The sequence below is a fragment of the Leuciscus leuciscus genome (genome assembly GCF_965113295.1).
Source record: "Leuciscus leuciscus genome assembly, chromosome: 1".
Lineage (NCBI taxonomy): Eukaryota > Metazoa > Chordata > Actinopteri > Cypriniformes > Leuciscidae > Leuciscus > Leuciscus leuciscus.
The window spans coordinates 28,988,963-29,012,125 of NC_138725.1; the positions used below are offsets into that span (position 1 = coordinate 28,988,963).

Genomic DNA, 23,163 nt, shown 5'->3' on the forward strand with positions numbered 1-23,163 from the left:
GATTAGTTAAACCTGTTTTGCACATGCATCCCCACAGAGTTAACCATTTCAGACAGTAGGCTACCGGACAGCCTCTGTCTCGTTCACTTCAAGTCTGTGGGCGTTACGCACAGCTCAGTGTGGCCGCTCCAATTTACCTTCAATGAAATCTATGTCAAAACGCGTCAAAAGAGGCAATGCATTTACGCAGAGCAGGGTCATAAACGCGCAGAAAACGTGGCCATGTGTGTCTGGAGTTCAGCGAGCTCCACGGACCACTCCTTCAGTCTATCCACGGAGCGCTCTAAAGTCAACAGCGCTGAATGAATGATGATCTGCTTTTATGTCATTTTTCCTTTTTTATTCAGAATATTCACAAATGTGTTAGCTATGGCATGAAATATCTGATATTCCGATTGTCAAATATATGCAAGTGGAAGTGTATTGTTGTTTAAACACCTTTATAACGATCGCGTTAGTTGAGCTGTATGCGCGATGGGCGCCGCCGTGTTAATTTGTGCCGCAGACGCAGTTCAGAGAATCGGATCTGTTGGATTTACAACACGTGTAAATTTCACATTCATCCACTTCTCCCGAAATACATAAAAGTAAGTGGCTGGTGAACTGGGAGAAGAATAGAGTAAACATTAAAGTTACTTACACAATGTGTATCTGATATGAATAAAACGTGTCGAATTATAATGGAAAGGATTATTATTACCTCCGAAAACAATACATTTAGAATTTGTAAAATACACACTGATGTCTATAGACCTACTTAGGCTATGTGAATTTATATGTCTGAAACCTAAAATAAACAGTATGTGGTTGAAAACACTGAAAAGTTGTGATATATGACAGCTCTGAGCGCGCCTGTCTCTGGCTAAATTCAACATTTGAATTTAGCAGTTGATCATGTGATGCACTGACCGTTCTGATCACACCGGTGTGAAACGCTCCAGGGACCAGCCTAGACTGATCACAACGGTGTGACCGTACGTGCGAAAGGCTTAAAAACAAGAAATTTTATGACACAAAATGTTGAAATGTAGGCTTAAATCAAACACATTTAATTCAGATTCTGTATATATAAAATGGAAACCAAAAACAACGAAAAAAACAGCTGGCTGACCCCTAGAGGGGTGGGGAAAAGGGGTGGTGGTGGGGGGGGGGCGGCCGACCCCCCCGCCCCCCCTGTTCCAACGTCTATGCAAGTCATGAATCTTTGGTGTAATCTCGTCTAAAAAAACGTCCCCCTTTCTAAAATATTGCCTCCAGTGGTACTGCCCCATTGAGAAATCGTCCCCTTGGAATTATAAGGTTCTCTCTGCGTTCTGAGCAGTTTTGAGATATTGAGCTTTAAAGTTTTTGCATTCCATTCGACTGTGTAGAAAGAACCTTTTTATTTTCTAAATAAAAAGTTCCAAAATGTACACAACTTAAAAAACAACATCACATAAAGTCAAGAAGTGGTCACAGAATAAAAATATGTGAATAACTAAATTTGGACAAAAATGTCAGATAGAACCTTATCCAAGGGGACGAAATGTTGCTTTGCATTATTTAATACGCATCTACAGCACACATGTGAAACTCAGCTCCTGGAGGATCAACATCCTGCAGAGTTTACAGGGAACTGTCTTATAATCCTGAATACCTTGATCCGCTGTTTCAGGTGTGCTTGATTGGGGTTTGAGGACAGTGGCCCTCCAGGATCTGAGTTTGAGACCCCTGATCTACAGTCTCTTTCTCTCCTTCAGCTGCTTTTCTTTCTGCTGCTGTTTTTAGTTTTACAGCTGGACGTCTTGAACATCTGAAGGCCTTTAAACTTCCGGTTAAATCTTTCCAGCAATTTATCTTCGTCCATGGTTGTATCAATGAGCTAAAATACTTCACTCGGGTGTACAAAACTAACTAAAATAATCGAAAGTGGGTCACAATAAACGTTAAAATCAGTCTTAAAAGAATATGTTGAGATTCCACAAGTTATATAAAAGAATTGCATAGAAATGCAAATTTTGCTTGAGAAAGTTTGGGTTTAACACGGCACCATCTTGACCCGCCTCCGCTTCTCTGTTCTTATTTGTGCATCCTTGTTTCCTTTCCTCACGTCTCAGCTCCACCCCTGTAGAACACTGAAACAGTTTAAGCAAATGTGTCGAGGCTTCGAAACAATCTGACACCCGTCTTCACGTTGACCCCTAGTGGTCAGAACAGTGTAAATGCAACAAAACAAAACAAACATGCATAACAACACCTTTTACAAATCTATTGCAACATTTTTGATTGAAAGTAAAATCTTTCAAATGCAATTATCTAATCATCTAATAAGATTATCAAGTGTCTATGTTCTTTTGTCAGGTTTTTGTTTGTTCTATGGATTGTTCAGCTAAACAATCTACAAATATATAAAACTGATCAGAGATCAGGTAAAACCCACAGACACTTGTTCATTTGTTCTCAGTGACTCTTCGTGATTCATGGGTTGACAGAGATCATTGCCCCCAGCGGTAAACCATTGAAATTTTTTTTTTGATTACATTGAGTAAACAAACAAACAAACAAACAAACAAAGAAACAAATATATAAAGAAACAGTGACAAACTTAAAAGTTAAATAAAAATGTGAAAATTCTTTTAGCTAAATTTAGTATTCATAAATGCCAATTTGAAGGAAAAATTGTTTTTGAATATTAAGTGAATTTGAATATTAAATACCAAAAAACAATATTGTTTAAAAAAATAAGAAATCTGCAAAGTGTGTTTAAATGTTTAGCAGATTAAGTAATATTCCTTATGATAAGATTTGTCATAAGAGAAAAAAATCAAATAATACATTTTTAAAGCACAGTTGAAAGCTGGGCATGATATGAGCCTTAATAAAGGAACAGAAATCTGACCAAAAACAAACTGAATGAGGACAACTCCAAAAAGGATAAAATGTTTCATCATGTAGACCACAAAAATGTACAAAATGAATCAATATCACAATTAAATCTGTTCACAAGATACTAATTAAAAAGGAAATATTTATAAATGAGTTTAAGCGACATTTCTTTGATTTTGTTTGTGATTAAATATTTTTGAGGAAGATTCCAGATTTTATTCCACATCAGACTATCAACACAACCATTTCAAAATTATATGATAGCAGGTCTGGAGACAATTTCCCTTTGAAACAAAGCCTGTACACGACGATTATTATTTTTAATATAGGAAAGAAAGAAACAGATATGGCCTACTTCAGTATCAGCATGATCCAACGAGTTTGGAGAGAGCAGAGGACAGGTGTTTTTAAGAAGCATTTTTAGACCAGAGGGAACAGCATCCAGAACCACAGCAAAATATAACTGGAATATATATTTTAAAATAAATTGAGAATAGATCAACATAAGTTCTTCATGGTTATACAGTGGTCTAACAAAAACGATATCATTACAAAATCAATTCATAAGAAATAAAAGACTTAGATTCATACATAATGTGCTTATTATTCCAGATAAAACACTGGATTGGAGAGAAGTTGTGTTTATAAATGTAATTCCAATAAAGAAGCATCTGGCCTCGCCTCCTTTATTTCGTGTTCCCAGAGGAGGGGTTTATGGAAATGTTAGGGTTGGTGATGTCACTAATCCGGGAGGAATGTCGTGTAGTCCCTACCAGCCGTTTGTTGTAGTCCTTAAAAATTGATTCTTTAAAAGAAAATATCTCCCTTTGTATTGAACTTTGAGCGTTGTAACTTTGCAGTTTATGCTCAAACAGCAACATTACACACTAACGTAAGTTAACAAAGTGAAATCATAATCAACCACCCCTTTAATTCAAGAAGCTAATATAGAGGCTAAAAAAAATTTTAAGAGGGAAATTGGTCGACAATTTATCTAAAATGAATCTAAAATTAAAGTGTCTTTTTTTTGGGTTTGGGAATTAAGATAATTAGGCCTTTAGGTGGGAGTTTACCATTTTCAATACATTGTAAGAAAATATTTCAAAGAAAAGGAGCAAGTTCTTCTGAAAATGTTTTATGTTCGGAATTCGGAGGTATAAGCATTTACACCAAGGGGATTTATTAAACCTGAGCTCTGTAATAGCTTGAAGGAGTTTATACATATAGAACTATCACAATGTTGTTTTTGATCTACATTTATAGATTTCAAATTAGTAAGACTATCTATAAAAACAGAGGAATAATTTTCATTAAACCCTAATTTGTAAAGAGTGCTAAAAAAAGTCGAACAGTAATCTGCAATGTCCTTTGAGTCATGTGTTAACATCCATTAATATTCAAATGGAAAATTGTATTTATGTATGACATTTTTCTACTAGAAAGAAATATGCCGAATTCTGTTCACCCTTTTCCATCTCTGTCTAGATCTAATGAAGCCCCCCTGCCCTTCTTTTATAAATATCATCTAACTGGCTTTGAAGTGTGAGTAACTCAAGATATTCATTATCTGAAAAATTAGTAAAAGCCATAATTTTTGAAATTACTGTATAATCTTTTAGCTTTAAATAATAAATAATAAGTATTTTAGCTTTAAATAATAAACTTCCTAATTTTTAAAGAAATTTACAAGCTTCAAATTTAAATGACTCCCAATTAGTGCAATAAAGCTTCCAATAAGAGTTATGGTTTGAGGAAAGAGAGGAATGTAAAGAAATATGAATATACACTGCCATACGATCTGTTAATGGAGAGGGAAGAATATTAACAGAAATATCTTCTTTATGTAAACTGCACAAAGTTAACCAGTTGTCAATATGAGACATAACGGTACATGCCTTACTATTCCATGTGAAAGAACTAATTCCAGGGAATTTCTCTCAGCAAATGTCTATTACTCCAAATTTCTGCCTAAAGGCCTTCAGTGTGGAGTTATAAGAGTTTACACTGTGAGGTGGCCACCGGTCAGGAAGAGTTGTTTAAAGTGATATTAAAATCTCCTCCTTTTATAATAAGTGAATTTGGGAATTTAGATAAACAATGTGTAAAAAAAATCTCTAAATTGTTAATTAAAGCATAATTTTCAGGTTTAGAATCGTACCCATAAAAATGTATAATTGATGATGTTTATCCATTGTAAACGTATAAATCTATATCCATTACTGTGCTAAAATTTCCAGAGAGTTGTCATGATATAAATATATATTGGCTGTGACCATGAACCCACACTCATCCACAGCTTCATCATGAAATGCCTTTGTTATGAATAAGCGACCAAATTATTATTTGAGCTGTCATGTGAAAATCACATTACGACACAATTTGATTGATTTGATTCCTTCCAAAGTTTTTCAACGTCTTCTTTTAGCTTTTTTAGTTCATCTCCTTCTGCATCTTGCAGGCGTCCATGGAGATTTCCAACTTTGTTTTCCGTTAGGCGTTCATAGAGTTGCGTTAATACCCCTTTCTGGAGCCCCAGGATTTGACAGATTTTTTCCAGAATTTCATGTTGTTTCTGATGTTCTTCCAGCTTATTTTGGAGCTCTTCTTTGCTCCCTTTTAAATTATTTGTTTCTTCTGCTTGTTTTCTGGCTTCATCTTCATGTTTCTTCTTCATGACTTTTATATCCTCTTCATGTTTAGTTTTCATTTCATCTCTCTCTTTCTCTTCTCTTTCTTTTCTCTCAGATTCTCTTCTCTTGAACGCTTCTTCTTGTTCTCGTTTCAGATATTCAATACTTTTCTCCCATCTCTTTCTCTCTTCTTCTCGTCTCTGATCATCTGCTCGTTTTCTTCTCTCCCATTCCTCTTTTCTCTCTCGTTCCAGTTGCTCATAATGTCTTTCTATTTCAGTTTTCTTGTTATTATATTCTCTCTCTTTTTCTTCTCTCTCTCTTCTCTGTTTCTCTCTCTCCTCCTTTATCTTCTTTCTTTCATCTTCTCGCTCTTTTTCAAATTTAGTTTTAAGGTTTACCTGTTCTTTGTGTTTTTCTCTCAGTTGTTCCTCGTGTCTCTCTTTTCTCTTTTTTTCTTCTTCCTCTCGTTTTCTCATCTGTTGTTTCTTTTCATCCTCCCATTCTTTCTGCTGTCGTTTAATTTCCTCTTTAGTCTCTTTTCTTTCATTTTCAGCTGCCTTTATTTTTCTCTCCCATTCGTGTCTTTCTTTCTCTTCTTGTTCAATCCTTTTTTTCTCCTCAGAATCCCTCTTTTTTATTTCCTCCTCTTGTTTTTTTTTTAACTGTGCTATAATACGTTCTTGTTCGTGTTTCATCTTTTCTTGATCTTGTCTGTATTTCTCTTCTCTCTTTCTATCTTCTTCTTCTCTGTCCTTTCTCTGTTTTTCATACAGTGATCTCTGATATTCAATCTCTCTCTTCATCTCTTCTATATTTTGACGATATTCAGCTCTTCGCTGTTTTTCCTCTTCTGATCGTTTCTGGTTTTCAATCTCTCTTTTCCTCTGTTCTGTTTTCTCTTTCTCTTCAAACTCTCTTTTGAGTTTTTCCTCTTTCTCTCTGAATTGATTCTCCATTTTCATTTTCTCCTCATCTGCTCTTTGTTTCTCTTCCTTGACCCTCTTCGTCATGATTTTCATGTCCATCTCATATTTAGTTTGTAATTCTTCTCTCTGATTCTGCATTTCTCTCTCTCTCTCTTTCATTATTTCCTCCATTCTCTTTTTAATGGACATCTCTGCCTCCTCAAACATGCTGTTAGTGAAGTATCGACCCTCATTAGTATTCTTCACTTCTTCTATCATGCTCAACAGTTGAGTAACTTGATTTTTGTCTTGTTTTTCTCTGTTATTGAAAGCCAGGAATCTGTTTCCACAATCTCTGATTATCTTCTTCAGTTCAGCAGAGTTACTTCTCTTCACATAATCCTCTATAGATTCATTCCCAAGTTCGTCTCCTCTAGTGAACAGAACGATGCTGAACTGAGCAGATTTATGACCAAAGATCTTCTTTATCAGATCTACAGTGTCTGATTCCTCCTTGGTGAATCTTAACAAACTCAACACAATGACAAACACATGAGGTCCAGGTGACGACATTGAAACACATTTCACTATTTCTTCCACCACGTGTTCATTTGACAGTGTCGTGTCAAAGAGTCCTGGAGTATCAACAACAGTTACTGATCGACCATCAACTTCACCAACTCCCTTTTCACAAACAGTCGTCACTGAATCAGTGTTTAATTTGCTCTGAAACTCTTCTCTTCCCAGAATAGTGTTTCCTGTTGCACTCTTTCCATTTCCTGTCCTCCCGATCAGCACAATCCTCAGACACTCCTGATCATCTGGTTGATTCTCAACACCTAGAAAATCCAGTAAGAATGCATTTATTAATGTCACGCACTAGGTGTGGTCGTTTTCAACCCGTAAATCATACACTGAATGTCACTGATTGTCTTTGTGGATTTTCACTGGAATAGACTGAAGTCAAAGAGGGGTTTTTGCTTTTAAAATTTTGAATTATTTTCATATTCATAAGTTCATATTCGATTACATAAAGAATTGATGAAAATATGTTCTATTGTTATTCCCAGTCAACACTTTGATCTCTCCATATGATCACAATGTGAATCACCACAGCTAGAAATATTATTGGACATGGACTCCAACATTGCTTTGACGTCAAATTTTAGTTGAAAATGAAAATTGGGTTGATGTCTAAACATTTGTTTGATGTCAGGCTCCAACGTCATTAAACAACTCCACGAATAGCATTACCAGCTTCACTACGCAGGCGCGTTTTGCTCGATTTTTTTCACATAGCAGCAAAATAGACTTAAAATACTCTGTCATTTATGGTCATACAGACTTAAGAAATATGAAAAAATAAACTGTTAAATGTCTACTTTTTGTCCACTTACAAGCGAAAAAAACATTGTGTTTTTGTAAAATAAAGAAAATAAACAGGGTGAGCTTTCTGCCTATATGTCTTGGTGAACTTTTTTTTTTGGAGCACGTCTCTAAACTTAAACAAAACTCAGCGAATACTATTCACCCAGGCATGAGCAATATATCTTTAGAATCATTCAAGTGTGTACTTTTAAATTAACTTAAATCAAATATTAAACTAAATCAAATATTCAATCAAAAGAGAGAGATGTCAGTCACTCTCATTTCAGCTTATTAAGTTTAATGTGATCCCGCCCACGGAGAGCGCGTGCTATTCAAACGCAAATGATCTGAGGCAATCCATGCAAACTGTGAATGCCCACATATCAGCTTGAGAAAACACATCAAGTTTATTAAGATCACTGTACTTGTTAACACCGTCTCGCGGCGCTGTGAGGAATAATACTATCGTAATCATATAATGGAAAATGTACCTCAGAAGTGCTGGTATTTCGAGGAGCAACGGATCCAGCTGAGCTGAGGAATACTATAGTATTTTTTTTCATTCTAAAGTGAATCGCGTTTCTGTGTGTGAATGAATGAACGGCAGAAATGCGCGCTGTTTACCACAAATCGCAAAAAGACGGTTTAAATTTGAATCGCGTGTCTGTGTGTGAATGAATGATCTGCTTTTAGCAAACTATATTGCTATACTGAGATGAGTAAAAATCGACGGAAATATGTTGAAATAAAATGTATTTGTATAAGCAACTTATTAAACTGCAAATTAACATTTATATTCCCTATAATAAAAATGATAGACATATGTTACAGACATATGAAAGACAACATTTCGTTGGCTAGTTTTGAATAGATTATAAAGTTTTTACTGTAAAATAGACTGCCACATCAAATAAGCTTTTGTTTGACAATTTTTGCTCATATGTTAAATATAGTATGTTTTTTCAAAAATAAAGTCATCAACTAATATGTTATTATAGTGTTTGTTCCAATGTAGGCTATATTCAAAGTAATGAATCCTTAACTTTGAAATATGATAAAATGTATACTTTAGTTTTTACAAAGAAATATTTTTTACAAAGAAAGATACACTTGAATTGTTGTTGTAATTGTAACCTTTTTAATAAAATAGCAAAAAATATATTTACAAGGTAGATGTAAACAAAATATTAAAAGGTAAATATAAGCCTTTTCTTTAAATAATTTGTATTGTGTTTTATTAGTGACAAATTTGGGGAGAGGATACATATTCCAAAACTTTCTGAGAATACAGTATGAGAATTAACTGCACAATTACTAGACATGTTTACCCTGGATATTATAGAATTTGCAAGCACAATTTGTGAAAAAAAAGAGATGCTTCCAATATATATATATAATATATAATATATATAACGGTACGCAAAAATCACGGTTCGGTACGTACCTCGGTTTTAAAGTTACGGTTCGGTTAATTTTCGGTACAGTAAGTGAAAGAAATGCAAACATTAAACTGCAGGTTGTTTATTACTATAAACGTTTTTTAACAATTTGTTTACACTTTTTTTTAAACACGTTTTAATAAAATATAATAAAATATATATAAAATAAAAAAAGAATAAGAAATAAAATACTGCTGCAAAGTTCACCACTAAATAAAATACTCTCAGTCTCAAACCAATATCACATAATAAAATATAATGAAAAATATAAATAAATAACTATGATTACAGTGCAGCATTACCAATCCCAGCTTGTAGGCCTGCTCATATTTAAAAAATATTTATACTGTCTATGGGCTTGTCTGCATTGGCCATGACGCTAGCTAGCGAGAGGCTGGGCTAAAGTGTGCCCAGCGTGCACAATGTTGTTGTACAGCGTGCGGTGTGTGATTTTTTTTTTTTTTATTTTTTTTTTAAATCAGCTGCAGGGCGGGCCACTTAATATGTTCGTGTGGAAACACGAAAATGTACCTATGTTCCACACACAAAATATTGCATTCGGTCACACGTGCACCGTACCGAAAGCCCTGTACCGAAACGTCTCGGTACAAATACACGTACCGTTACACACCTAATATATATGTATATGTATATTTATCTTGCATTCTTTCTTGTGGCTCAGTGACACACCTGAATGAATTGCTCATTATGTATGCAGCCCATTATTGGGGCCATTGTCTCCTCAGGTGTGAACCACTTATTATAGATGATCGTTCACGCCCCTGCGCATATTGCCTTTCCAAACAAAAAGTGTCTTACAAAATTTAAATCAATGTATTGTTTTATGTGAATGATTAGGCAGGATGATTTTCACATCATTTTGAATAAAAAACTCTAGGCAACGACATCCATTAGTCAAAAGTCTTGTGGACACATTTAGTATGTGTTTTGTGGCCTTATTTCAGAAACTTTCATTTTTAGTTTTTTCAATAACCATGCATAAACATTATTTTCTCAAAAATACAAACATGTACAAAAATGTTGCTCACATATTATGGTAGCCCTGTTTGTGCTAACTACAGGGTAATTATACCTTTGCCATTAATATGTTCATAAGCAACTGAAAAAAAATAAAAAAATGTCAGGGCATGTCAGAACATCTCAAGGAACACCTGTTCTCTAAAACACCTTAGACCCCAGAGGTTTAACAGAGGCTTAGATGTTGATGATTTGTTGAAATTAATAGTTTGGTTTGATGTCACCATTATGGTAATCAGCGTTTGCTTTAGTTTGTCAGTTTAACTCTTGATGTTTTAATGTTAGATTTTTTCTGGTTGCTGTAGCTGTTTGTTATGGCAAGAACAGTAAGAGAAGATGTGATCAGATGATGTTAGCTACTTGACGACGACAATAATGATATAATCATCATGTAGTGCTCTGTTCAGCTGATCTCTTCTAGATCGTCATGTATGATGTTAATTTTATATATCCTTGATCATAGTAATGTTTCTATAACATGACATCCAATGGTGTCTTAATAAGAAAACAAACAATGAATTAGTAATGGGCAAATTAAGCTTTGGTGAAGCACTGAACCACTGAGAAGAATTGTTTTGAAAATGGGTTCATTACTCGAAGCTTCAGCGACCTCGCCTGGAGAAGTGCCAAGGCTGCATCTAAATGATCCCAGCTAGATAGTGGACACAGCAGCTTGATGCTATGCGGTGAAGTGCCTATTCATGGATGAAGTATTTCCATGGTACTTCAGTTCAGCAGAACACACCAAGCACCTTCTGAGATATTTTTTATCGTTATTTGTAAATAATAAAGCATTTAGTCTTCAAAGAGCCTAATGATAATCATACAATTATCATTATAGACCTATAATTATAAAGTAGGCTATTGTTTTTATACAGACTCGAGACAGCTATTATATAGGCTACTGATAGTTACAGTTCTATAACTCTACTTTTAGCCTAATATTTAATAATACTATTAAAATGCCAGCGCACATATATTATCAGGAGCGATCAGAATAAAGTTTTCTCACGTCAGAACGACCTCTCTTTAGATGCTTCCATGAAAATAAATCGATACAAACCAACTAATGCCTGTCACTGAAGAGGCTACTATGAACCAAACGCAATGTTGTGCATTAAAGTTTTTATGCTTTGAGGCTGAGCGCTACAATTCAGACTCGAAACAAGGTGGTGCCAGTTGCAGTGGCAGCACTGACTGGTTTGCGTGTGGCGGTGGCACTGGGAAACACTCAGGTGATTCATTCAGAGAATGAAGCAGTTGCTGCTTCGGACGTAATATGTCACGTGATTTTTCTGTACCAAAGCAACCTTTGGGAGCAGTGCTTCAATTGGAATTGTAGTTAATGGTTTGAAGCATGTTTCAAAGCTTCAGTGTCAGACTGCCATCACTAGTCTAAAGTTGATCTTTTTATCAGAATATATACGATTTGTCACCATTGCTGAGATTAATATGCAAATTCTTGATGTTTGTGTGTGCCTACATAAAAGGTTTTTTTTTTGTTTTGTTTTGTTTTTTTGGTATCAGAACAACTATTAACCCTCTGGGGTCTGAGTGGTTTTTGGGGTCCTTGAGATGTTCTGACATGCCCTGACATTTGTGCTTTTTTCAGTTGCTTATAAACATATTAATGGCAAAGGTATAATTACACTGTATTTAGCACAAACAGGGCTACCATAATATGTGAGCAACATGCATGTACATGTTTGTATTTTTGAGAGAATAATGTTTATGCATGGTTATTGAAAAAACTAAAAACTAAAGTTTCTGAAATAAGGCCACAAAACACATACTAAATATGTGACAATAAGACTTTTGACTAATGGATGTCATTGCCTAGAGTTTTTTCTTCAAAATGATGTGAAAATCATCCTGCCCTTATCATTCACATAACACAATACATTGATTTAAATCTTGTAAAACACTTTTTGTTTGTAAAGACATTGGCCCTCATTTATCAATCTTGCGTAGAAACGGGCGTATATGTTGGCGTAAGATTATGCTTACACTCCTCTCATCGCCTGATTTATGAAGCTGTGCGTACCTTTGAAATCCAGGTGTACGCAATACCTGCCCTTGATAAATGCCGCGGCTGAAAACGATCGTCATTAGAATAACACGCCCCTATATATTCAAGTCTCCGCTTCCCCCACGCCCTCATTTTACGCCATGGACACACGGAAGACGGCAAAGAAGAGAAACTTCTTTGAGAAAGAGAAAGCGAAACCAGGGAAGTGGAAAGAAACAAAATTGATTTCTAGATTTTTATTATTAATGACACTTATTGTTATTTAGAAGAAGAATGTCGTTATTATTATTATTTGTATTATTAGGCTATTATTATTTAAAAGAAGAATGTCATTTTTATTATTTTGTCAGTCTGAATAATTTTGTTGGTCATTGAAAGCCTTTCATTACTGAAGCCAGTCCGTGCACACCTGCCGGGCCTAACCCTGGCCTAACCATCGTTTCAAAGAATAGTACAACGGCGAGCGCGTCGAGTATAAACGCCTCGTCCGTTTGGGGAGGTGCGCGCGCAGTCTGTGGAGACTCGCGCTGCGGAGCCAGGCGAAAGTATTTAACAAGGCTTGAAACGTCAGGTAAAGCGCACAGGCTCGCAACTGAAGGAATACATATGCCTACAAATCAAATGCTTTGGTAAAGTCACACAACTTAAACATTGAAGTCCATGTTGCACAAAAATAAACACTGAAGTTTATAATTAGCCTACTATGTTGTTTTTTTTTTTTTTTTTACAGTGGGTCATAATATATCATATCTTTTAGTTTGTCAGTGCGTTTTGTGGTGTTAGGAATTGTTTTTCTGCGCATTCCCGCACTCAAAACGTGCGTACACCACCTCCTGAGCTGGCGTAGGATTTGAGCGTGCCGTACGCCAACGTTCATATTGATAAATCTCAAAGTCACCGTGGTTTTGGGTGTACGCCAGGTGTACGCTGGGAATTTGGTGTACGCACTTTTGATAAATGAGGGCCAATATGCGCAACCATTCAACCGCATCATGCATATGTAGTGATTCACACCTGAGGAGACAATGGGGACAATGGCGCATACTTAATGAGCCATTCATTCAGGTGTGTCACCTATAGCCACAAGAAAGAATGCAAGAGCAATATATATATATATATATATATATATATTCTACCAAATTGGTTCACAGTTGGAAGCATTTAATTATTATTTTTTTTTTTTTCACAAATTTTGCTTGCAAATTGTATAATATCCAAGGAAAACATGTCTAGTAATTGTGCAGTTAATTCTCATACTGTATTTTCAGTTTTGGAATATGTATCCTCTCCCCAAATTTGTCAATAATAAAACACAATAAAAATTATTTAAAGAAAAGGCTTATATTTACCTTTTAAAATTTGTTTACATCTACCTTGTAAATATATTTTTTTATTAAAAAGGTTACAATTACAACAACAATTGAAGTGTAATCTTTCTTTGTAAAAACTAAAGTATACATTTTATCATACATATTTCAAAGTTAAGGATTCATTACTTCGAATATAGCCTACATTGACAAAACATACTATATTTAACATATTAGCAAAAATTGGCAAACAAAAGCTTATTTGAGGTGGCAGATATTTTACAGTAAAAATGTGTAATCTATCCAAAACTAATCAACGAAATGTTGTCTTTCATATGTCTGTAACATCGGTCTTTCGTTTTTATTATAAGGAATATAAATGTTAATTTGCAGTTTAATACATTGCTTATACAAATACATTTTATTTCAACACATTTCAGTCGATTTTTACTCAGTATAGCAAAATAGTTTGCTAAAAGCAGATCATTCATTCACAGAACCGCAATTCCTACTAGACCGATCTAATTCCTACTAGAAACGCAATTCAAATTTAAACCGTCTTTTTGCGAGTTGTGGTAAACAGCGCATCTCTGCCGTTCATTCATTCACACAGAAACGCGATTTACTTGAGAATGAAAAAAAACTTACTACAGTATTCCATCCGTTGCTCCTCGAAATACCAGCACTTCTGAGGTACGTTTTCCATTATTATTATTCCTCACAGCGCTGCGAGACAGTGTAAACAAGTGCAATGATCTGAATAAACTTGTGTTTTCTCGAGCTGATATGTGGGCGTTCACAGCTTGTATGGGATCGTCTCAGTCATTTGCGTTTGAATAGCGCGCGCTCTCCGTGGGCGGGGCCGATTAAAACGTAATGAGATGAGATGAGGTCGACTGGAATCGCTCTCTTTTAATACAGATTTCACAAGATGAGAATATTTGTTTTTTATATAAATTACTTCATTTAAAAGAAGAGAATTCAAGCTTCGTGCCTGTGTGTCTGTATGCCTGTTTGACTGAGTATTTGCTGAGTTATTGTTCATTTTCGGACGCGTTTCAGAATGGACTTCACTGGCAGAGAGAAGGTAGAACTCGCTTTGTGTTTATTTTTCTTTATTTGGCAAAAAGCACAACACTTTGTTTTTATTGTGAGTATACACAAAAATAATACACATTTAACAGAATCGATTGATGTATGAAACTCCTATGGAAAATCAAAGTCAACAGAGTATTTATGAGTTTCTTTTACACTGATAAAAAAAAAGCCAGCTGGTATCGCCGGCGATACCGCCGACCTCAGGGGGTTAAGAAGAAATCAATTGGATTTCTTTGAAAAGGCTAAAATTATTATGCTGTAATAGGACATTGCTGCTACTATCAATAAAGTAAATCCAACTCAGAGATCAGGCTCTCAATGAGTTCAGTGATTCAGGTCCAATAATGATTGTTAAAACACAACCAACACCATCAGATCACACATTCTCTTTGTTCATCTGGCTGTTATAACTCAGTTACAGCAGCCAAACAAAATCTAAAATAAAACAATTAAGGGTCAAGAGCCCAACTTAAAGGACAATTCTGGTGAAAAATGAACCTAGGGGTAATTTACACATGGTTACCGAGTCGATCGTTCCCTGGGATACGTTTTCATGAAAATCGAATGTGAAGAGTTTTATCTCTAAAAACTTATAACACTAGTATATGGGGCAGAGAGTACGTAAAAGTAAATCTCTAGTTAATACCACTAAGGCTCAAAATAGCCTCACACTAACATGGTAGCATAATGAGGGTCCCTACAAAAGTGATTTACTTTTACGTACTCTCTGCCCCATATACTAGTGTTATGAGCTAATCTGTTTTTAGAGATAAAACTCTTCATATTCGATTTTCATGAAAACGCATCCCAGGGAACAATCGACTCGGTAACCATGTGTTAACCCTCTGAGGTCGAGAAACGCGCTGACGCGTTTTGCTGGATTTTTTTCACATAGCAGCAACATAAACTTAAATTACTCCGTCATTTATGGTTATACAGAAAAGAGAAATATAAAAAAATAATCTGTGATACTTCTACTTTTGTATGTGTCCACTTACAATCAAATCAAAACATTGTGCTTTTGTAAAATAAAGAAAATAAACAGGGTGTGCGTTCTGCCTCTCCGTCGCGGTGAACTTTTTTTTCTTGAGCACGTCTATAAACTGAATCAAAACTCAGCGAATACTTCTCACACATTTATGAGCCATATACCTTTATACACATTTAAGTGTGTACTTTTAAATGATCGGATTCAAACTGAAAACAAATATTCTCTGTTTAAGTAATTTGTATAAAACCAACAGGATGTCCAGTATCTCAAATGCTTGCTAATTACTTTTTAATTCGACACGCCCACTCGCGCAAAAGAGATTCACATGCAAATCTCCACATGGGACGCGAACGCCCTCGTTACCTCAAACACAAAACACCAAAACACTTCACAAGTCTCTGCTTTTCGTCGAGTTTGGAAGACACGTCTGAGCTTACATTGGATTTACCCCCAGAAGAAGAAGAACGCGATTTGAAGACAAGAAAGATGTAAGGTAAGAAATTCTTACTTATTAGTTTATGGTATTGTTGCATAAACTTCACATTGCAGTTGAACTGTTGCTAGATATATGGTGAATATTATACTATTTAGACCCGTGTTTACTGTTAAATACTGTTTGTGGATATCTGCTCAAACATAGATATGTATAACCATAATGTTTAATATTTTGGAGCGCGATGGCGTTTGAATGTATCATATTTTGGAGCGCGCTGTGCGTTTGAATGTATCATATTTTGGAGCGCGATTGCGTTTGAAAGGAAAAATGCACCAAACATTAGGCTTTATGTTTTTACTATTATCTCATTTCATATCATCATAACGAATGGAAACATTTGAAGTAACATATGATAATCAATATATTTTTCTCTAGCGTAGTTGTTCTTGAAATCTTTTGGAAGATTTAATTTATTGTTATTATTATTTTATGCAGCACTGCGTAGCCTATGCCTACAAGGCACAACAAACCTGGTGTTCATTATATATTGTTGGAAACGTGTGTGTGTGTGTATTCTGTGAATTTTAAAAAGAAATTTTAACCAGAAAAATCTAAAATCTATTCCCAAAATCGTGCAGCCCTATAGTTTCTCTTGATATCAGTATGTTCACAGTTTTTTCTTTTTTTTTTTCTTTCAGGGACCAGATGCAACTGAGTCCTGCTGACTTCAACATTCACATGAGTCTCTGTACATGAACATGGTAAAGTGAAAATCAAACACCTTGGAAATGAAAGGTATGTACAATGTTTTTAGGAATGGCACAAAGGTCTCTGTCTTTGGATCATTGTTTTCAATGTGCTCTTTTGTCATTTGTATTTTTGGATTGTGTTGTGTTGTAAATAAATCCAAACAATCTAAAAGCCATTCTTTTTTAAATCTCCTCATTCTTTGTGCAAGGTTGCTCTGAATGACAGGGCCTGATCGCTCCTAATAGGGCAGTTAGGGGAGTGTCTTTGTCTTTCTCAGGTGTGAAAAGCTTACATATTAATGAGATGATCACGCCTCTTCGCATATGGCTTTGTCACACAAAACACGTCTTAGAAATTTTAAATCAATATATTGTCATATCTGAATGAGCAGTCAGGGTGATTTTCACATAGTTTTGGAGCAAATATTCTAGGCTACGTCATACAATTTTCAAAAGTCTTGTGAAGAAATAATCAGTATGGGTTTCATGGCCTTATTTCAGTGAGAATTTTTTTTTTGTATTTTCACAAACCACACATAAATGTCATTATCTCAAAACTACAAACTTTTACATACATGCTGCTGATATATTATTGTAGCAGAGTTTGTGCTGAATACAGTGTAATCAGACTTTAGCCATGAAAATGTCACAAGTAACAGAAAAAAACACAAATGTCAGAGCATGTCAGACCACCTCCAGGGCCCAGAAAACAGCTCAGACCTCAGAGGGTTAATTACCCCTAGGTTCATTTTTCACCGGAATTGTCCTTTAAGCAAACACAAATTTAAATTTTCTCCTTCAGTGATTCTGCTTGTTATCATCAGGTGTCTTCAATAATGGCCAATCATCACTCAATTAATCACTTAACTGCTTCAGTGTTACTTATAACACTCTTAGTGTGGACTGAGCAGTGTTAATTTAACACTGGGGATTTTGCTGTGATGACTGAATTTTGTTAGAAAGAAATGTTCTACATCCTTATGAAGATTCATAAGATAATTTACACACACACACACACACACACACACACACACACACACACACACACAAAAAAAACTCACCTTCTGTCTCTATCTTCTGCTTTAATTCTTTAATTTCATTCTCCATTCTCTTCAGACTTTCTTCATATTTCTTCTCAGTTTCATGTCTGACTCTATTCTCTCGAGCTTTCACATACATCTGAAGTGAATATGGTGCAATCTTCATTTTATCCATATAATCCAGTAGTTCTATGATCTGTCTCGAGTTTTCAGGTTCATTTAACCCAATCACTCTGTACTGATCCCCATAGAGGCTGATTAAACTCTGAGATTCTGGATTGGATTGTATGGATTTATTCACATGTTCTTCAACAGAGAGACTTGACCCAAAAATTTGAATGAAGTGATCTCTGGAGTCAAATATCTTCTGGATCATCTCTATTTCTGCTTTCTCTTGATTAGTAAGTGGAGAATTAGGAACAATGAGGAGGAAAAAATGAACTCCAGGATCAGAGAGAGACACGCAGCGGAGAGTCTCACGCATCACTTCCTCCTCTGAGAGCTGATTGAGAGCTGGAAGCTCTACCAGACTGATCACACGTCCATGAAGCTTCAAGTCTTTCTTCACACAAAGTTCACTGCTTGCTCTCTGATGTGATTGTTGTATCTTTTTCCCTTGTAAAGTTTTGACACAGAAACTTTAAGTGATTCATCACTTCCACACAGCACCAGGTTCAGCTTCTCTTTTCCAGAAAAATTCACTGACGCTGAAAAAAATATTAAGAGCCATTTCAAGTTTTGGTTCTGTACATTTCCTTAAACACACATATATGTACATGTATATCAAGTAAAGGTACTGTATACCTATACGTAAAGTAAGGTATACAGTACAGATGCAGGCAGGGTCTCATTTCACATTCAAGGACTTGTTGGATGTACATCATCCCACATATTTCAAAAGAAAATAATTGGATGCAAAATATAAAGAGTTGCTGGAATCACCATACTTTAATACATAAAGTAATACATCCTTTTCATTTAACTTTTGACCCGCAACAGTAGAATAACAACAAACAAATTTTTTTTTTTTTTGGGGGGGATTTTAGTTTAGATTAGTTTATTTGTATAGCACATTTTAAAACATTGTGAGTTGGCCAAAGTGCATTCCATTAAAAACAATATTCCAACAGCATAAATAGCCAAATATACAAAAAGGATTAAACAGCTTGACCAAGATTTTTACACCTTTTACATGACACTATTTATTTTCATTGCCATAGGTTAAAACAACAACAACAACAACAAAAATAGTTTCAATATAAATGTAAAGTTCTCGTCTTTGGGTTGCTGTTCCCCTCCTGACCAGCAGGGGGTGCTCTCCTAGAGTCTTCTATGCCATGCTCCCTCCAGGCCTACAGATGGCACTTATATTACGAGCACTGTTCTCTCCACTCCTGCAGATGACCCCAACGTCCCTAAAGGTGAGCATACACTGTGTGATGTCTGTGCGATGTCAGCAAGGTACCTACTCACACTGAACGAGTAGATCGCATGCGATGTAAAGCCAAAGCTCAGGATTTATGTGCTCACACTATACGATCCGAACGTCAAGCTGCGACTTCACTGCTCACACTATACATGTGAAATATGCGTGAATCAGCACGATAAACCCTTGTGCCAGGTTGCGCCTATGGACGATATCATGTGTCCAGAGATAGGCTATTGTCAAAACAAGCATCAGCTATCAATATCAAGATGATTTAGCATTTCCAATTTATGTATTAAATTATTATTTGTATTATTGTTATTATTACTATTATTACTAGGGAAGGCCTAGTCTATTTTTATTATTAAAGTGATAGGCTATTATAATTAAATTGCCACGCAGTAATTTCATAGCCAATCACCGCATAACCAACGTGCTGTGAGGATAATAAAATATTACATAGAAGCTTACTCCTCCTCATTAAAAATTGTCTAAAACATTTAGGTTGATTACAATGAATTATATGCATATAATTAATTATTAACAGTCTATAATATGTCTGAACACTGCAATTTGTGGAGTTGTTTAATCCTCCTCTGCTGGGATCTTCACAGATTTAATGTCTTCTTTTCTCTTCAGTTGATTTCATCGAAGACTGTGTCTGAAGTCAGTTGTAGTTCTTGTGTTTCTGCTCGTCTCTTTTTCTGTTCTCTTCTTTCCTTCAGTGATTCTGCTTGTTAACAGGCTTATTAAGGCTGGGATGACTCCATATTTAATATACACAGATTTTATGGCTCAGATAAGGTCCAGTTCTGGTTTATTTCTTTGCTCTTGGCTGACATGTGGCATTGCTATGGCCTGCTTGTGGCCCCGATCTGGCAAACAGGAGTGGGCCACCCAAGTGCCGTCATTCCACGCTGCATGTGGGCCGAAACAATGTTGCTATCTGGGAGGAGTTAGGGGTTGGCTAGTATGTTAACTATTTTACAATGGAATACCAGGAGCCTTTGTGCCAAAAGTCAAGAATTTAAAGGATATATAAACCAAATGATAGGCAGGGGCCACTTGTGCTTTTAGGGGGCACACCTTTAACATTCATCTTAACCTATTTTCAGTATTATTTCAAGTCATTTTTCACCATGTCATGAATGACTGCAATCTATAGAAAAAGCTAATAAATTATATTAGCTAAGCTAATAAAACAATTTCAATTGAAATGAACACTGTAAAAAAAAAATCTGTAGAAATTACAGTATTACTGGCAGCTGCTTGCCAGTAACTTACTGTAGATTTAAATTGATGTTATTTACTGGCAACAGTTTGTTCAAAGTTAAATGAACATTAAACATTAACAAGTCTTTATCTTTACAGAATAAAACTAAAATAACAGCCTCATGCAAAGCATTCTGGGAACCAAAATCTGAAGGAAAAAAAAACAGAAAAAGGTTGATGAAGATTTCTGGTTCCCAGAATGCTTTGCATTAGATTGTTATTTTATAGTTTTATTCTGTAAAGACAAAGACTTGTTAATGTTTAATGTTCATTTAACTTTGAACAAACTGTTGCCAGTAAATAACATCAATTTAAATCTACAGTAAGTTACTGGCAAATAGCTGCATAACTACAGCAATACTTTTACAGTGAATGTTTCATTATGTTTAATTGTAGTGTGATATAATGATCAATAACAACACATTTTTAGCATCTAAGCACATCTAGGCACTTTTTTACACCTGGCGTGGGCGATATGGCAATAATATCATATCACAATTTTTTTTCAGGAAAATCACGATTTTATCACAATTCTTTTTTCATGTTGGTTTTACTATTTTGCATGTGACTGAGCATTACAGCCAAACTAATGTCCCTATTTTAAAAACAAAGCCTTAACAAAATATAGGTAACAAAATATAAAATAAAAAAGAATGGCAGACATTTAGGTCAAAGTGGCGAAGATAAAAATCTTTGTCACTATTTTCTTTGTTATTAAAAATTAAGAACAGAGATACATATTACACATACACAACTTAATATACAAATGAAATAAACAGTGCTTTATTTTTTCAGCTATAGGTGTATTTAACAGTAGAATTGAAGAAAGTAATTAAATGAACAAATATGAAAATAAAACACAACAGACCTCAAAGTTCTCAGTCAAGAGCAGTGAATGATTTCCTCTGTTTTGTTGTTTTATTAACATTAAAGGGATAGTTCTCCCCCCAAAAAGTCATAATTTACTCTCTTAAGTTGTTTTAAACCTGAATAAGTTTCTTTCTTCTGTTGAAAATAAACGTTATTTTAAAAAAATGTGAGTAACCAAACAGTTGATGTACCCCTGTGACTTCCATAGTATATTGATGTACCCCTGTGACTTCCATAGTATATTTTTTTCCTACTATGTATGGAAGTCAATGGGGACCAGCAACTGTTTGGTTTTGGGTGAACTATCTCTTTAAGGACAAGCGGCAGCATGTTTATTATTAGGGCTACTGTCTCTTTAAGAAATGCACGCGACGCGTCTAATATACACGCATATGACAAGCAGATTTTTATAAATTTTCTCTGTTTGCTTTCACTTTAGATATAACCAACTTTGTTTATGTAAACATTGTCTGTATTTGACAGTATTAGTGCAATATAAGACTCAAAAGATAACATTTACATTTACATATTTAGCTGACGCTTTTATCCGAAGCGACTTACAATTGCTATATATGTCAGAGGTCGCACGCCTCTGGAGCAACTAGGGGTTAAGTGTCTTGCTCAGGGACACATTGGTGTCTCACAGTGGATTCGAACCCGGGTCTCTCACACCAAAGGCATGTGTCTTATCCATTGCGCCGCCACCACCACCCCTTAGTACAGTAACAGGCTTTTAGTGCATGTGCGCGTCGAGTGTACGCGCTCAGTAAAGCGCATATTTGAACAGCGCATCAGCAGCAAATGACATGTTTAACCGGCAACATGTTCCTCTGCGTTAACATTTGATGTGAATATACGTCGTGCTGCAGTGTAGCCTATATGAAGGCGCCGCAAGCTTGGTGACACGGGGGACAGCACAACACAACTTCTCCAATCTCGTCTCTTCCCCCCATGCTGAGTTCCTCACACTATCTTCTCCCCTCCAGGTCTCATTCAGTCATGCAAAACACAAAAACCTACTGTCTCCAGCTGTTTTATCAGAGGTAAAAATAAATACCTCTGGTGCGAATGGTAAAGAAGTTTCATTCCCGCAGCAGCAGAACAGTCAGAACAAAGAAAACAATGCCTGTTCTTCTGATGTGGGAGATGCCCCAATAAAGATTGTTGATAATCATTTGTCTTTATCCCCCAAACTCAGGCGTGACCACTTGGGGCATGAGAAAGGGTCCAACGAAAGCTGAATAAATATTTGGGTGCTAGATGTTTATTGTTCTTTTGTTCCACTTGGGTATTTAAAGGGAATTGGCAAACCACTCCAGGAAGCATCTGTAAACAGAACTTCCCACACTGTTGCTGTGTGTCTCTTTTGCCAGGTATGCTGACTCTTTGAAACTATTTTTGATATTGCATTTTGAATTATGTTTGTATTTTATGCTGATCAGTTATGTATTGTGTATTCTGTTTAATCATTTTAATTGATGCTTAATCCTACCTGGCAAAATTAATGTTACATCTTGATTTATTCTGAAGTATTCTGAAATCATTATTTTAGTAAATTAAGGAGGCTGATGCTACCGCAAATCTTAGTTAAGGTAGGTCAAACTAAAGGCGCATGTATGAACGGAGCAGTAGGCATGTCATCTGAAGACCTTTTGATTTCTGTCTTTCACTGGTTTAGCAAGTTGTATGGAAATGGC

General features: G+C 35.5%; 1 protein-coding gene and 1 long non-coding RNA gene across 4 annotated transcripts in view; one reads left to right on the plus strand and one right to left on the minus strand.

Annotated features, from left to right (window-relative positions):
- Positions 1–23,163, plus strand: part of LOC309503446 — a 411,057-nt gene that overhangs the window by 330,750 nt on the left and 57,144 nt on the right. The gene's annotated exons all lie outside the window — the stretch shown is intronic.
- The window catches only part of LOC309498324 (uncharacterized protein), a 46,795-nt gene continuing 26,662 nt past the window's right edge, over positions 3,031–23,163 (minus strand). For 2 of the 3 annotated variants that reach the window (XM_082169010.1, XM_082169011.1), the window contains one exon: positions 3,031–7,242. In XM_082169010.1, coding sequence (XP_082025136.1) covers positions 5,228–7,242 — 2,015 coding nt within the window. In that variant the 3' untranslated portion in view covers positions 3,031–5,227. Of the gene's footprint in view, positions 7,243–17,919; positions 18,606–23,163 lie in introns of all 3 variants that reach the window. The other variant, XM_082169012.1, reaches the window with a different exon arrangement.